Source organism: Dendrobates tinctorius, unplaced genomic scaffold (genome assembly GCF_039654945.1).
Source record: "Dendrobates tinctorius isolate UK_male_01 unplaced genomic scaffold, ASM3965494v1 ptg000064l, whole genome shotgun sequence".
Lineage (NCBI taxonomy): Eukaryota > Metazoa > Chordata > Amphibia > Anura > Dendrobatidae > Dendrobates > Dendrobates tinctorius.
Genome location: NW_027361732.1, coordinates 53,167,322 through 53,184,764, shown reverse-complemented (window position 1 = coordinate 53,184,764; position 17,443 = coordinate 53,167,322). Strand labels below are relative to the sequence as shown.

Genomic DNA, 17,443 nt, shown 5'->3' with positions numbered 1-17,443 from the left:
AGATGGAATACCTGGATGGCCAGTGGAAATGTTAAATGTCTTGCGTCTGGAAAGCGTATGTGGACTGAGCCGTCCAAAATTAGAACAGGCAGCTGCAAAATAAATGGCCTGTCAACCAGTGAAATACAAGAGGGAGGCAAGGAATAGGTTGAAGGAAGATAAATGTACCTGTACAGCGTAGGGCTTCAGAAAAGGGACCTCCAGGGTCACTAAAATAAGGAGAGAAGACAGCGCTGATAGCAGTGGGTATACAACCTCTAGAATTGAATTGCACTGTAAAAAGAAAGAAAATTGTGAAGAGTTAAGTGACAGGAGTCCGGCATGCACCTCATCTCCTGCTCTATTTACCTGGTGAAGCCCTGGTCTGTGGTCTGGCTGCCTGTGTGGAAGACGCTGTGAGGAGTGAGCACTTCCGGGTTTAAATGCAGACCTGGACTGCATCACAGCGGTCACATGACCGGAGAGAAGTGAGCTTGCACAGTATGGCAGGGGAGAGAAATTAACACCAGCTGTGCTGCCATATACACTGTGTCACATCTATTGCATTTAATTAGAACCTCCATTTTGCTTCCAGACTCTCTACTTTGTCCTTCTTTTGGCTACCATTGCAAGGATTTATTTATTTCAGGCATTGGTGTGACTTCTATTCTTAGCCATCTTGGAAGCACTAGATTGCACATGTATGAGATATCGCTATACCTGTATCCTTCAAAGCACAAGGGCGCACCATACTATTACAAGTTATTATCTGTTGTAGTTCCTTCTATGCTCAACAATACTCACTTATAGGCTCCTTCTTCCTTAACGACCAGCACAGCACTTTTGGAGTTACCATCGCCTGACTCAGCAAAGCACCCTTGGATAGTACCTCTACTAGCCATCTCTCTCTCCTTTGAATTTTTGATGAAGTTGGAACATATATTTTTGTCATGTCTTTTGTTAGTATGTATTTCTGTAATGATGCGGACAGCAATTAATGCCTTGTTTTTGTTCTTTTTTTGTATGTATATTTCAGTAAACGAGATTTTTCTGATGAAGGTCCTATGCTGGACCGAAAACGTTTAAACCTTTCTGTCTGGATGCACAAAATAAGTGTCTGAATATTTCACATATTGAGTGCCAAGATTTTTGTCATTTCTTGTTTTTTTTTGTTTTTTTGTTAATTTTCACTGAAATATTTTTTAATAGAGGGTTTACATTTTAGCACTTTTAAAGGGTATTCCCATGTCAGTAAGTGGCCTATTTTATTAGATGTCATTTTTATGGATATTGGGCGTCCTTGAGATCAGACCCTGAGCAATCATTAACCGATCACTTAATCTTGCAATAATCTATTAGAGTTTTGGGAAAGACCTCTTTAAAGCAGATCTGTCACCAGATTTTAGAATGCAAACTGTATGCATTAGAGTTCTTGAACCAGCTGAGGCAGGTGACATACTGTACATTGAATATCTATGTCCTAATAGCTGCATAATCCTCTGTGGAAGTTAAACTCTATATGCTCCGGTATAGTGTGAATGACGGCTCATCACTGTCCCTCCTCCCTGCAGCTGTTGAGACTTCACTCTGCTCAGTACTAGCTGTACTTGAAAGTCACACTCGGTGAGAGGAGATTGAATTGGACTCATGAGCTCACTCCATTTTTTTTTTTTTTTTTTTTTTCTGGATTCATAAAATTCTAATTTTAATATCAGGATTATACTGCTATTCTGACATGGATTTTCATAGTAAATCATAAGTGGCTCCATAGACTTAGACTGTAAAAGCAACGTCTGGCTCACACATGGATCGAAATATGAGCAGGCTGTAAGATAATAAATAATAAATATTGTCAGCTCTAGTGATTTTGATGTCATGATTCACAAAACATAGGAGATCCTCCTGTTTGTTTTTGAGTTTTTTTTTTTACTTTAGACTTTTCCAATGACAAGTGTCAAGACCCCCATAAACATTAGGCTAACATGGGCCATTGGCATTCTCGGCCAAAAGTCTAATATGTATAGAGGCCTCCCGACTCTCCTCCGACAGATTATGTAATGAGAGATTAGGACCCGCCATGGCCGATTGCATATTGAAGATCCTTTTGTTCTCTGTAGAGCTTTTGTAGAGACTATAGGAGCAATCGGCAGGCCATGTGCCTCTGTATATGGAAGAGTCGGGAGAGGCAGCTGCCTGCTGAACCATCATTAGCACAAGCTGCATCCAAATGCAAAGAGGGGTTAATATTGTTCTTCATTCACAATCAAGGGACACTAGTTTTGAAAATAAACACTGCTGCCTTCTACCTTCCAGACCATGGCTCGTGCTTTTTTTTTTTTTTTCTAGAAGAACATTAAAGCGGTGTTCCACTACAATGTATGGTATATTGTGCACATCAGTTTAAACCTTTGAAATAAGTCTTTTTGCAAATACATTTTTATAGTGCCATTTATTCCATGGCGCTTTACTTGTGAAGGGGGTACATATAGACAATAAAGATGAGCAAAACTGGCACACACAAGTACAGAAGGAGAGAGGACCCTGCCCGTGAGGGCTTACAGTCTATATTGACAAATTTACCTCTGAGTGGCGCTATTGCTGCTCACTCAGTCTTGATCACGTGACTCCCAGCCGCAGCCGCCACTGACATCCAGTCATGTTACATCAGCTTCCGGAAGTCTGGATACTGGGCTGTGACGTGCCTTGAAACACTGCCCACAGCTCTGTCAATCAGGGGGAGTGCGTGAGATTGGGTCACGCTTCAGTGATGCAAGGTTAACTTCCAGAGTCCGGAAGTTGAAATGACCTCGCTGGCCTTGGCTGCAGCCCGGGGGTCATGTGATCAGGACTGAGCGAGTAGCGGCAGCGCCCCTCAGAGGCAACTATGACAACATAAGGTATTTGCACAATAGACATTGTAGTGGACCACCTCTTTAATTCTACGTCAGACATGTGCTGCAATGGCTGAGCTGATCCGGCCACCAAGACTTCTTTGGCAGAGTCCCTAAAGAGCCAAATATTCATTGCTGTGGATTTACTTAAAACGCAGACCTTCTTATTTCACATTTAATATGCCTTGTTTTATTTAGTCAAGTGAAGAGAATTATCATCTATTTTGCTGATACCTGCACATTGTAATTTCACTTGGCCACAAAATATCTAGCCATGTGAAAAAAACACGGAAAAGCAATTAGTACATTCCCTTAATGACTTTCTGAACTAACTGCAAAGCTTTGTTTGCCTCCCCAGATAGGGGACGTGTATTGTGTTCAGGGAATATGAATACAAAGTGCCATTTCTGTCCCGGTGTTAATTAAAGACAGTGTTCCTGCATTAGGCAGACGTAGCTGCTCTCCTTTTCTACAGTTTAATGCCAGTATGCTACCTGTTGTACTCACGTTGTCCTATTTTCTTATGTTAAAGGAAAACCAGAAGCTGAGAAATGAGAATATTGAATGTGGAAGAGAAAATTTGAGATTAAAAAACGAAGTAGACCTCCGCTCGCCGCAAAAGTAAGTGCATTCTCTGTATGCAGAGACCTGACGATCCTTGCTGTGTATGCAAGTGGCATGCATGTAAAGTGCAATTGTTTCAGCAATGAGATTTGGGGATTTTCCATACCGGAGTGTTGTTTTTTTTTTTTCTGAAACAAATGTCATAAATTGCAGAGCAAAAGAATTAAATATATAAAGAGTAACCGCCTTTTTAATTTGTATTTCCTAAATCAATAGGATACAGGAAAATAAGAAACATTGTAATATATGTTAGCATAGAAATCTACTACTTTTTCCCCAGGCATTATTCATTTTCAAAATTCTCAACTCCCAGGTAAAATCTCTATTCAGTGAAGACAGATTTTATACATTATTGAGATGGGTGTTACACTAAGGCAGTGGGAGGAGTTGGAGGCAAAGCTCCTCCCCTTTTCCAGTGTACATGGGGGATGACAATTGGTGCTGATAAGATTCTATCTCAGTTATGGGGAAAGTCTGTGTTCACGAAATACAGATTTTACCCCATAATTGAGAATTTTGATAACAAATAAACAGTCCTGGTGGATAGCGAAGCAGATTTCTCTGATAAGGTATATTACAAAGTTTATTTTCCTGTGTACTATTGATCTTTTAAATAAAAATGTAAATTATAGTTACTCTTTACCCACGAGGGTGGTTTGCACACTAATGACCAGGCCAATTTTTACAATTTTGACCACTGTCCCTTTTGAGTTAATAACTCTGGAACGCTTTAATCGATCCTGGTGATTCTGAGAATGTTTTCTCATGACATTGTTCTTCATGACAGTGGCAACATTTCTTTAATCTGACTTGCGTTTATTTGTGAGGGGAAAAAAACGGAAATTTGGCGAAAATTTTGAAGGTTTCGCAATTTTCCAACTTTGAATTATCATCCCCTTAAATTACAGAGATACAGTGGGGAAAAAAAGTATTTAGTCAGTCAGCAATAGTGCAAGTTCCACCATTTAAAAATATGAGAGGCGTCTGTAATTTACATCATAGGTATACCTCAACTATGGGAGACAAACTGAGAAAAAAAAATCCAGAAAATCACATTGTCTGTTTTTTTTTTCATTTTATTTGCATATTATGGTGGAAAATAAGTATTTGGTCAGAAACAAAATTTCATCTCAATACTTTGTGATATATCCTTTGTTGGCAATGACAGAGGTCAAACGTTTTCTGTAAGTCTTCACAAGGTTGCCACACACTGTTGTTGGTATGTTGGCCCATTCCTCCATGCAGATCTCCTCTAGAGCAGTGATGTTTTTGGCTTTTCGCTTGGCAACACGGACTTTCAACTCCCTCCAAAGGTTTTCTATAGGGTTGAGATCTGGAGACTGGCTAGGCCACTCCAGGACCTTGAAATGCTTCTTACGAAGCCACTCCTTCGTTGCCCTGGCGGTGTGCTTTGGATCATTGTCATGTTGAAAGACCCAGCCACGTTTCATCTTCAATGCCCTTGCTGATGGAAGGAGGTTTGCACTCAAAATCTCACGATACATGGCCCCATTCATTCTTTCATGTACCCGGATCAGTCGTCCTGGCCCCTTTGCAGAGAAACAGCCCCAAAGCATGATGTTTCCACCACCATGCTTTACAGTAGGTATGGTGTTTGATGGATGCAACTCAGTATTCTTTTTCCTCCAAACACGACAAGTTGTGTTTCTACCAAACAGTTCCAGTTTGGTTTCATCAGACCATAGGACATTCTCCCAAAACTCCTCTGGATCATCCAAATGCTCTCTAGCAAACTTCAGACGGGCCCGGACATGTACAGGCTTAAGCAGTGGGACACGTCTGGCACTGCAGGATCTGAGTCCATGGTGGCGTAGTGTGTTACTTATGGTAGGCCTTGTTACATTGGTCCCAGCTCTCTGCAGTTCATTCACTAGGTCCCCCCGCGTGGTTCTGGGATTTTTGCTCACCGTTCTTGTGATCATTCTGACCCCACGGGGTGGGATTTTGCGTGGAGCACCAGATCGAGGGAGATTATCAGTGGTCTTGTATGTCTTCCATTTTCTAATTATTGCTCCCACAGTTGATTTCTTCACTCCAAGCTGGTTGGCTATTGCAAATTCAGTCTTCCCAGCCTGGTGCAGGGCTACAATTTTGTTTCTGGTGTCCTTTGACAGCTCTTTGGTCTTCACCATAGTGGAGTTTGGAGTCAGACTGTTTGAGGGTGTGCACAGGTGTCTTTTTATACTGATAACAAGTTTAAACAGGTGCCATTACTACAGGTAATGAGTGGAGGAAAGAGGAGACTCTTAAAGAAGAAGTTACAGGTCTGTGAGAGCCAGAAATCTTGATTGCTTGTTTCTGACCAAATACTTATTTTCCACCATAATATGCAAATAAAATGAAAAAAAAACAGACAATGTGATTTTCTGGATTTTTTTTTCTCAGTTTGTCTCCCATAGTTGAGGTCTACCTATGATGTAAATTACAGACGCCTCTCATCTTTTTAAGTGGTGGAACTTGCACTATTGCTGACTGACTAAATACTTTTTTTCCCCACTGTATGTCCCTACAAAATACTTAATAAATAACATTTCCCACATGTCTACGTTACATCACAATTTTGGACCATTTTTTTTTTTTTGGTTAGGAAGTTATAAGGGTTAAATGTTGACCAGCGATTTCTCATTTTTACAACACCCTTCATTTTATTTTTAGGGACCGCATTACATTTGAAGTCACTTTGAGGGGTCTATATGAAAGAAGATACCCAAAATTGACACCATTCTAAAAACTGCACCCCTGACGGTGCTCAAAACCTCATAAAAGAAGTTTATTAACCCTTAAGGTGCTTCACATGAATTTTTTTTTATTTAATTTCTTTAAAAAAAATGAACATTTAAACTTTTTTTTTTTTTCACAAAAATTTTACTTCAGATCCAAATTTTTTAATTTTCCCAAGGGTAACAGGAGAAATTGGACCCAAAAGTTGTTGTGCAATTTGTCCTGAGTACGCTGATACCCCATATGTGGAGGTAAACCACTGTTTGAACGCATAGCAGAGCTCGGAAGGGAAGGGGCGCCGTTTGACTTTTTCAACATAAAATTGGCTGGAATTGAGATCGAACGCCATGTCGCGAATGGAGAGCCCCGATGTGCCTAAACAGTGGAAACTCCCCACAAGTGACCCACTTTGGAAACTAGACCCCCCCCCAGGAACTTATTTAGATGTGTGGTGAGCACCTTAAATCCCCAAGTACTTCACAGAAGTGTATAACGTAGAGTCGTGAAAATAATAAAATTTTCATTTTCCTCACAAAAACAGTATTTTTGGTTGCTTACCGTAAAATCTGTTTCTCGGAGCCTTCATTGGGGAACACATGAAACCATGGGCGTATGCTGCTGCCAGTAGAAGGATGACGCTGCACAAAAAAGTTAGCTCCTCCTCCGCAGTGTACACTCCACCAACCGACACTAGTATAATCAGTTAGTGAGAAAGCAGTAGGAGAAGAAACACGTAAAAGAGAATAGAAAAACACACAAACTCAAACTGTAACAATATAACACAGTAAAAAGAGCTGTTAAACTTGGGAGGATGCTGTGTCCCCCAATGAAAGCTCCGAGAAACAGATTTTAAGGTAAGCAAACAAAAATCCTGTTTTCTCTATCGCTTCATTGGGGGGACAAAGGAAACCATGGGACATCCCAAAGCAGTACCCAAGGGGAGGGAACAGCAGAAACTCTATTCAGGTCAGAGAACCCACGACTGTCGCCTGCAAGATCCTTTTACCTGAACTGGCAACTGCCGAAGCATAGGTATGGACCCTGTAAAATTTGTTGAACATGTGGATGGAGGACCAGGTGACCGCACAGCAGAGAAACCGGGCGGAGGTCCTATGGAGTACTGCTAGGAGGCCCCACTACCCAGGTAGAGTGCCTTAAACCCAGGAAAAGGCGCTCTGCTCTGACCTGGTATGCCTCCAAATTGCCATCCAGATCCAGCGAGCCTCCCAGGAGGCCAGAAGGCATCAGTGTGCAACCCTTAGTAAAAATACGGAAAGAGTCCTTCAGATAAACGCACATCGCCCTGACCAGGTCCAACCTAATGAGAGAACACTACGGAGGATGAGTCGGGACCGGACGAAAGGGCTTCTTTTGGAAGCATCTGATCAGGTTGTTCCGTTCCCTGGAAAGTAAGTCCTCAAATTCTCTATGAGGGGCAAAGTCCTTAAGAGCTGATCTCGACCATCTAAACGAAACCGCCTGTTCTGCGGGTTCCATAGCGGTATCCTTGATGTTAAAGGTCTGGTTGACTGCCACAATGTGGCTCTGGACCATGTCTCTCCTGTTAGAGGTCGGGTGAGAATCCGGGTCTAAGTAATCCTCAGACAGTACATCCGAAACCACCATGACTGACTCTGGGGAAGAGGACCGGGAAAAAGATATCCGCTGGCAGAGGCCAGGGACAGAAAGCGAGCGGGAGAAAAAACAACGGCGCTCCTGCCTAGATCTACTGTATTACGGCCCTTGCTGGTAGGCATAGCCGCAGAGTCCTGCGATCCGCTAGGAACAGCGGAGGTAGGAAGGAACAATCTGTCAAGATCAGACACCAGGGTCTGGGACACTCTGGAGAGGTCCATGACAGATTGCAACAGAGAGGTAGCCCACACTGGGATAGGGGAACAACTCTTTCATGGGGCAGTAGGGGACTCCTGGGTAGCAGGCATGGGGAGGGGCTGCTGCAGTCCTGACATGTGAGAGAACTGACCTGAAAGGAGTTTACATTTACATGAAGAGCAGACAAAATGCCTGACGAGCAGAAGAGGAAGCCAGAGGGCGAGAGCACTCTCCTTTAGAGTTGGGCATGATAAGAAGCAGACCCACAAACTGATGGTGCCAGAAGGTTAGGAAACAGAGAGTTGAGGAGAGTGTCAGTCTGCAGAGCAGAGATACTCACAGGAAAAGGCAGATCCTGAAGAACTGCTCCCCAAGCTGTTGTCCAGGAGAACAAGCGAGGCTGCAGGACTATTGCAGGATGCAGATCCTACAGAGATGAGCTACCTTCCGGGCTCCAGCTGCCAGAAAATGGGCGTGCAGATGCTGAGCTGCAGAGAGAGAGAGAAGGGTGGGCATGGGCTAAAAAGGCCGCTCACTGTGGACGGAACAAAGGGGCAAAGCTAACCGCCAGAGCAAGAGGCAGAAGAGAGAAAAAAAACCTCTCTATGGAGCAGGAAGGAGTGGGCAGAGCTAGCTACTGGGGCCAGGAAGAGCAGGTGTGTCATGAATAGGCGGGAGACAAGCCCGCCAGAAAATACTAAGAAGGGGGTGGGTCCAAACGCTGGGACTAGGCCGCGCTGATTCCAGGGCCTAAATTAGTGGCAGAGGCCCCAGGAAAGGGGAGGGCGGCGCAGAGGGCCGGATATTGCCTGACAGGTAACCCTGCACCACCAATAGCCAGAATAAAGGCGGAAAACCGGCCCCATAGACTAAAAACCCCATATAACTACGAGCCCTGAATAAAATGTTAGGGGCAATAAGACTCATCCATCCTCTTCTGTCCTCTTCCTCCATATTCCTCTGTCTTCTTGTCTTCATCTTTCTTTATCCTCTTCTTCTTTCTTCATTACCTGAATCTTCTCCTCCAACACCTCTGGACTGGAACCTGATGAAAGAGAAAGAAAGGGAGATGCACCTTTCTATCCTGAAGATGTCTGAAAATTTGAGTCTGAGGGACTTCCATGCTTCCTTAAACCTACAGGCTCTGGTGGGCGGGTGGGAAGGAGTTGGGGAGGGGAGTCAGAACCAAAAATGCAACACATAAACACCCTTCTGTGTTAGGGGTTGGGGTCCTGCCTTCTAGGCATATGAGGATACGGGGTGGCAGTACACGCCGTACTCATAGTGTCTACGTGGGAGTACAGATGTGACTGTTCACACTGTATCCCTCCAGAGGTAGGGGAGAAGATCCATCTGAAAAAGAAGAGACATTACTGGAAAACGCCAAAAACCGAGGTAGATATGGGTCAAATGAAAGACCCATGTCCACTGACACTAAGCTAAACTGATTATCCTAGTGCCGGTCGGTAGGGTGTATGCTGCGGAGGAGGAGCTAACTTTTTTTGTGCTTAGTGTCAGCCTCCTAGTGGGAGCAGCATATATCCATGGTTTCCTGTGTCCCCAATGAAGCGATAGAGAAATGTTATTTTAGCCCCAAATTTTGGATTTTCATAAGTGTAACAAGAGAAATTGCACCATACAATTTGTTGTGCAATTTAGTACGTCGATACCCCATATGTAGAGGAATGCTACTTTTGAGGCACAATTCTAGCTCAGAAGGGAAGAAGCACCATATTGGAGTTCAGATTTTGCTGGAATGGTTTGAGTCTACCATGTCACATTGGCAGAGCCCCTGAGGGGCCAGAACAACAGATGCCCCCTATATGTGAACTCATTTTACAAACTAATCACTAGTAGCAGTCTGGGGTTACATAAAATATAAATCTTTTTATTATGTTCCTCTAAAAACTTCCAATATATGAGAAATATTAGTGCACCCGTGCAACAACTAAAACAAAAATAGTGCAAATATGGACCAAAAAGCGGTATACCGCCATATATTTTTACATACGGTATTTACAACCATATTCCGTCCCTTATACATGATTTATCAAAAAATACAATCTTGTTGACATGTATGGGATTGTACTGGATCTTATGTGTATCCCATGGACGTCCACGGTCGCCTATATCTCGTGGTTCATGGGCTCCTACACATAATATTCACAGACACAGAAATTTTTTTTTTAGATCACTTGTATTACCAGGTCAAAGGACCGCCATGTTTATCAAGAAAGCGCATACATGTCGCATGAATTAGATGGTTTGTATTTCACTCAATACTTCAATTATACAAAGTGATTAGTGTATCTGTACCAAGAACACATATTCCACATGCAGTAGATAGGTTATACTCCTCTGTGAGAGGGTGATGGATACCCTGTATTATCCTCTTAGAGTTCACCACTAACCTCTATCCAAACTGCTGTAAGTGGGAACAATGGTGGTATTTCCGCTGCTACAAGTAAAAATAACAACAAAGGCTTTAAAGGATAAGGACCTGATCTTCATATCATTCTTATTCAAATAAATTCTGCAACAGATATAATCCTACTTGGGAATATAGAATTCATGTATGCCTACTAGTCACCTTCATAAATTCCTAAAGACCTCTATGGCATATGTTTCAAAGGATCCCATACTCAGCCAAGAGACCGGAGCCATCCTGCCGATTCCTGCTGCCGAGTTCAAATGTCCAGCCTCAGTGGAGTAGCATATTCAGTATACCACGGGTCGTTCTCTCTCAAGAATAGTGGCTCCCAACAGGTTTCATCTATTCCGAATCATCAGGGGAGTATGAGACATCTATCCTGTATCCAGTGTGAGCTGTTCTGCCTATGAATCTTCTATTTGCCTTTTTAAATGATCACGAGCTGTACAATGCAGCATATTTCCGGTCACCGGACCGCATCAGCTGCACTTCCGTCTTGTGGAACGCAGGAAGTGCGGCGTTGAACGCAGACATCACATCCGGCATCAGCTGTGGAATAGAAAAGGACAGGTTAAAAATAAAGCCAAAAATTAGACATACGCTCTGGTGGCAACGACCGGTCTCAGGAACGCCAACTCGCGATAACGATATTTTCTTCTAGTCCTTGCCGCTGAACCACTGCGAACCTGTCCCTCAGCACGAACATCAGTGTTGAAGCGGTCCTTCATCGAGCGCCAACGTGTGCGGACTTTGTTCACTGTTGGAAAAATAAAGATAAAACATGCAATGCACTGATGCCAACATCATTATCAGCGCACAAACCTAAGTGAACTTTACAAACAGTCAATGCGGCATCACAAAATAATTCTATACAAAAAGCAATCACTGTTGATCATGAGGGGACTGATGTGTTTGATGCAAGAATATATCTTGCAACAAACACACCAGTACCTTCAAGACCAAGAGTCAATGCAGCATCACAGAGCAGCTTTATACTTACGAAACTCCTTTTTTGAAGTAGGAGAGGCGCTGTCCCAGCCGTCCACATCATTCCAGAGCCGCCGGGTCACCACTGTGTCCTTGTACTGCTGGTCATGGCTGTCCCACAACGGGATACGCTCCTCAACAAGGCGTCGTTATCAATGTACACGTCTTCTTCATCCAATTGTTGAACCTAGAACAAACAAAAAAAAATTAAAATCTTGGAAATTTTGGAGAATGAAAAAGATAGAAAAATAGAAATAAAAGAAGGAAGATAGAAGATGAAAATCAGGACCAAAAAAAAACCAACAAAGGAACATTGAAATACTATAAACGTACATTAAGTCTCCTCGCTGCGACTTGGCTACGCTGCTCCCGCTCAGGCTGCTCTTCGGCCTCACTTGCCGCGCCCGATGTCTGTAAAGAAAAAAAAATTATTACACATTTCTAGATGCAGCAGCTATACTTACCCAAAGGCAGCAAGATCCTCACCTCATGATCTGCTTGGGCCAGTTCTTGCCGGGTTGGCGAATTGGCCGATCCAGAAGAAGACATGCTGAACAAAAAAAACATTAGTACATAATAAATTGTACAGGACACACAGACATTATGTTGAAGAATACTCACATTTTGGCTGCTGAAGCTTGAATCCAAGGCTCTTGTCTGGTCTTCTATTCAAGGCTGTCTGTAGCTGCTCTTCTATTGCTGTCTGTAGCTGCTCTTATCTTCAAGGCTGTAGTGGTGTGGCCCTGAAGACACCTTGTTTTATCTACACTCCTCCCAAACAATGTTGCTTGCTAGGGGGATTTTTTAACGATGTTGGGCGGAACAAAAAATGCAACATGTAGCGTATGGCGCGTCTGGACGCACACCTAGAAAGTGCGCAGCGCACGCAAACGCTGATGAGTGCGTGCAATTGCTAAGCACTGCACACGCCATGTTAAAGATAGGGGAACATTGCGCGTGCGCCCGATAGCGCGCAATGCGCTGTGCGATAAAACGCTAGTGTGAAACCAGCCTTAGATCTCCTCGATGAACTGAATTGACATGATTTGCTATTGGTGTGTCCCTTTTATTGATGGAGTCTCTGTGGTGCTCGCCTACCCTTTTCCTGGATTCTCTTTGTGTTGCATACATATCCCAATCCACATTGACATGTAGCCTTGTATACCACTCCCTTTGTACGACAGTTGATATAGTGACGGATAGGGTATGTGGTACCAGTCACATTACTCTGGAATTCCTTTGGAACATGTCTTTACAGTATTTAGATCCCTGCCCCTATAACACCCCTACGTTTGAGATCCTAACCAGGATGGACTCATAGAGGAGGTGAAAATGGCTAGCCTATCTCTGTGAGCGACCCCTCATACGTAATTTGGGGAACTGTAGGAAAACACTATCAGCTATGTCATTGTCCATTAACAAAACTGGCCAATGGCGTTGCATTATGTTCCTTGCATTATGTTCCTCACCTCATTAGCTCCAATTCGTTTCTATCCCTTTCTAGTGAGGCTCATTATGCCTCCTTCAGCATCTTTTTGGGATAACCGCGTTCAAGAAACCATGTCCTCAGGTCGTCTGCATGTTTTTTGAAAATAGATGGATCAGAGCAGTTTCTCCGAATTCGGAGATACTGACCTTTTAGGGATACCATTTTTAAGGGGGACCGGGTGATTTGATTCCCATCTCAGGAGTGAATTAGTAGCGGTTGGTTTTCTGTAGGTACTTGTCACTATCTCCCCCCCCCCCCCCCCATTTCCGCTTTAAATCAGTATGTCCAGAAATGTAAAATGGAGCCCCAGATTATTTCTGTTTAGGCCTGCCACAAAATCGCCAAATTTGCATTCATCTCTCCTCCAAATCAGAAACACGTCATGTATGTAGTCGTTTTACAAACTACATTCCCCAATGAATTTAATCTATGGGTGCAGTGATCATATTAAAACCACATGTGCCTCACAGAATTTTATACCACTGAGCGGTGAAGAAAGAATAAATTTACATTTTTACGGCTAAAATTTTTTAGCCTCAAGCTTTTAATTTTTCTAAAGGCTAATAGGAATTTAACAGAGGTCCATTTTTTTCTTGAGTGCGCCAATACCTTACATGTAATCAGGAATTATTTTTCATGCACAGTGCAAAGCTCAGAAGGCAAGAAGCGCCAGATTTTACGGTTAAGGTTTGCAGGTGTCATGACCCACTGGGAGAGCCCATGTGGTGCCTGAACAGCAGAACCCCCCCCCCTCCATAAGTAACCCCATATTACGAATTGCACCTCTCAATAAATTCATCTAGGGGTGCAGTGATCATATTGACACCATGGGTGTGTCACATAATTTTATACCATTGGGCAGTGATGACAAAATAACTACAATTTTATCACCAAAATTAACAGTTCGTGGACTCCATATACAGAGCCCCTAATTGCTAGAAGAACAGAATCCCCCTTCAAGTGACCTCATTTGGGAAACTAATATATAACCTTTGGGGAATTTATCTACAGGTTTAGTGACGAATTTGACTCCATGGGTATTTTTCAGAAACAAGCAGCAATGAATGTTGCCGAGTGAAAATTGCAAATTGCTGTTGTAGTGAGCAGTGCGCTCTAGTGACCAGTGCGTTGAAGTCACCAGTACGTTATGCCCAATTCGTGCTTCTAGAGGCCAAACGTGGCGAAACGAGGCCAAAAGTGGATGCAATATGTGGTTTAGGTATATTGTGGGTCTCAGAAGGGGGAGATGCATTTGGATTTGGTAGTGGATAATTTGCTGAATTTCTTTTGGCGGGTGAGGAGCCATTTCACTTTTCCAGAGCCTTTGTGGTACCAGTAATGTGGAAGCCCCCTAAATTTCCATTAACAGATGGCAGATTGGAGTGAGGGCTTGCTTTTTTTTGTGGGTTGAGTTGAAACTTTTATTGGGAACATTTTTATATAATATTTTGGATCACATTTATTCAGCACTGTATGCTGAGCACTTACTTTGTTTCAATCTAAATTTAAAGTGATGTGATTCAGATGAAATCCCTGAAGGATCCATTCACTATAGTGAGGCAGCAGAGTTGCTATGGACTCCGTCTGGCCTCTGTTCAGGGGTGTCCTTTCAGAAGTCCACAAAACTGTGGCTGACGACACTTTTATGCAATCCTAAAAAGACGGACACCGCCGGATCACAGGTCAGTTGGCATCCACAGTGCTTTCATCTGCCTCACTATAGGGAATTTTCTGCCCGGGGTTCACTGAAACCCTAGTGCAAGTGCTCAGCGCAGGATAAATGTACACCGAGCCTTACTTCAATCTTTGGGAGGCAGAATGAAAAAATCAACAGCATGTGAAGAATTGGTTTAATTTATTTTTTACGCTGCTCCTCACGCAGTATAAGTGATTAGGTAAATTTGTACTTTGGGTCAGTGCGATTACAGAGATACCAGATTTAGGCCTCTTTCACACATCTGTGTGTCTGGTACATGTGGTGACAGTTTTCACATGTACACACAAGTGAATAGGTCTGTGCACATGTCAGTGTGTTTCTACGGACCGTGTGTCCATGGGCAAAACACGCTGACATGTCAGTTTTTTTAATGTCAGCATGGGCCACAAAACGTGTGACGCGCATCGTCACTGAGGAAGTAGCATTAAAGTAAGCACAGTTCCCTGTCGCCAGGTGCTGAACACAGCTTTCTTCATTCTCCCGGGCTCTGCTGGCGATCGGTGCAAGCAGGAGAGAATGATGAGTTATATTTTCAGTGATAAAAGAGACAGCAGGCGGCAGCGGTTGATGGGACTGTTGCTCCCATCAGCCTACCCCTGCTGCCGCTAATAACGGTGATAGCTGGAGCGGCTGATGGGGGTATTCATCAGCCACTGCCTGCGCTATATATATATATATATATATATATATATATATATATATATATATATACACACACTCACTGGCCACTTTATTAGGTACACCTGTCCAACTGTGTGTTAAGACTTAATTTCTAATCAGCCAATCACATGGCGGCAACTCAGTGCATGTAGACATGGTCAAGACAATCTCCTGCAGTTCAAACCGAGCATCAGTATGGGGAAGAAAGGTGATTTGAGTGCCTTTGAACGTGGCATGATTGTTGGTGCCAGAAGGGCTGGTCTGAGTATTTCAGAAACTGCTGATCTACTGGGATTTTCACGCACAACCATCTCTAGGGTTTACAGAGAATGGTCCGAAAAAGAAAAAAAATCCAGTGAGCGGCAGTTCTGTGGCCGGAAATGCCATGTTGATGCCAGAGGTCAGAGGAGAATGGGCAGACTGGTTCGAGCTGATAGAAAGGCAACAGTGACTCAAATTGCCACCCGTTACAACCAAGGTAGGCAGAAGAGCATCTCTGAACGCACAGTGCGTCGAACTTTGAGGCAGATGGGCTACAGCAGCAGAAGACCACACTGGGTACCACTCCTCTCAGCTAAGAACAGGAAACTGAGGCTACAATTTCCACAAGCTCATCGAAATTGGACAGTAGAAGATTGGAAAAACGTTGCCTGGTCTGATGAGTCTCGATTTCTGCTGCGACATTCGGATGGTAGGGTCAGAATTTGGCGTAAACAACATGAAAGCATGGATCCATCCTGCCTTGTATCAACGGTTCAGGCTGGTGGTGGTGGTGTCATGGTGTGTGGGCACTCTTTGGGCCCCTTGGTACCAATTGAGCATCGTTGCAACGCCACAGCCTACCTGAGTATTGTTGCTGACCATGTCCATCCCTTTATGACCACAATGTACCCAACATCTGATGGCTACTTTCAGCAGGATAATGCGCCATGTCATAAAGCTCGAATCATCTCAGATTGGTTTCTTGAACATGACAATGAGTTTACTGTACTCAAATGGCCTCCTCAGTCACCAGATCTCAATCCAATAGAGCATCTTTGGGATGTGGTGGAACGGGAGATTCGCATCAGGGATGTGCAGCCGACAAATCTGCGCCAACTGTGTGATGCCATCATGTCAATATGGTCCAAAATCTCTGAGGAATGCTTCCAGCACCTTGTTGAATCTCTGCCACGAAGAATTGAGGCAGTTCTGAAGGCAAAAGGGGGTCCAACCCGTTACTAGCATGGTGTACCTAATAAAGTGGCCAGTGAGTGTATATATGTATGTATGTGTGTGTGTATATATATATATATATATATATATATATATATATATATATATATATATATATCTATCTGAATGTGTGTGTTACCCCAACCAATCACGAAGCATCTTTCATTTCAACAGAGCTGTTCAAAAGAAGCTGAGCTGTGATTGGTTGCTATGAGCAACAGTTTTCCTTGCAACCAATCACTATGCATCTCTCATTTCACCAGAGCTGGTTAAAAGAAGCTGAGCTGTGATTGGTGGCTGTGAGCAAGTTTTCCCACTTGACAACACCTCAGCAGACACTGACATGGTGGGAGAAATCTAGCATCCCAGGGAGCATAAGCTCCCAGCCATTGTCTGCCCCCCAAAAAGGAGCAGAGAGCACATGACAGAAATGAATTCCCCCTCCGTGCCCATATACACATCATACATCCTCCATCCTATAGGCTCATCTTCACTCTTAAAGGGATCATTGGTATGGAAGTCAGAGCAAATCCATCCAGCGCTTTGGTTTTGACCCCAGGCATCTCTTAAAGGGATCTCCGGTATGGAAGTTAGGAACGTTCCACTCAGCTTTGTGGTTCTGACCCCAGGGTCTCTTAAAGGGATCATTGGTATGGAAGTTAGGGCAAATCCACTCTGCGCTTTGGTACTGACCCCAGGCTCTCTTAAAGGGATCCCCGGTATGGAAGTCAGGGCAATTGCCTTCAAATGCTCTGGTACTGACCCCAGGCTCTCTTAAAGGGATCTCCTGCATGGAAGTTAGGGCAAATCCACTCAGCGCTCTGGTTCTGACACCAGGCTGCTGGGATGAGGTGGGATATTAGGGGTAGTAGTCC

General features: G+C 43.6%; 1 protein-coding gene and 1 long non-coding RNA gene across 2 annotated transcripts in view; one reads left to right on the top strand and one right to left on the bottom strand.

Moving 5' to 3' along the window:
* OBI1 (ORC ubiquitin ligase 1) overlaps positions 1–17,443 on the top strand; it is an 83,273-nt gene that overhangs the window by 41,481 nt on the left and 24,349 nt on the right. The window contains exon 5 of the mRNA XM_073580433.1: positions 3,403–3,491. Within this exon, the coding sequence (XP_073436534.1) occupies positions 3,403–3,491 (89 nt within the window). The remainder of the gene's footprint in view (positions 1–3,402; positions 3,492–17,443) is intronic.
* LOC141094549 (uncharacterized) lies at positions 10–423 on the bottom strand. The gene is made up of 3 exons (XR_012233100.1): positions 349–423; positions 169–273; positions 10–92 (listed from the first exon to the last, which is right to left on the bottom strand). It is a non-coding gene; the product is annotated as an uncharacterized lncRNA (long non-coding RNA).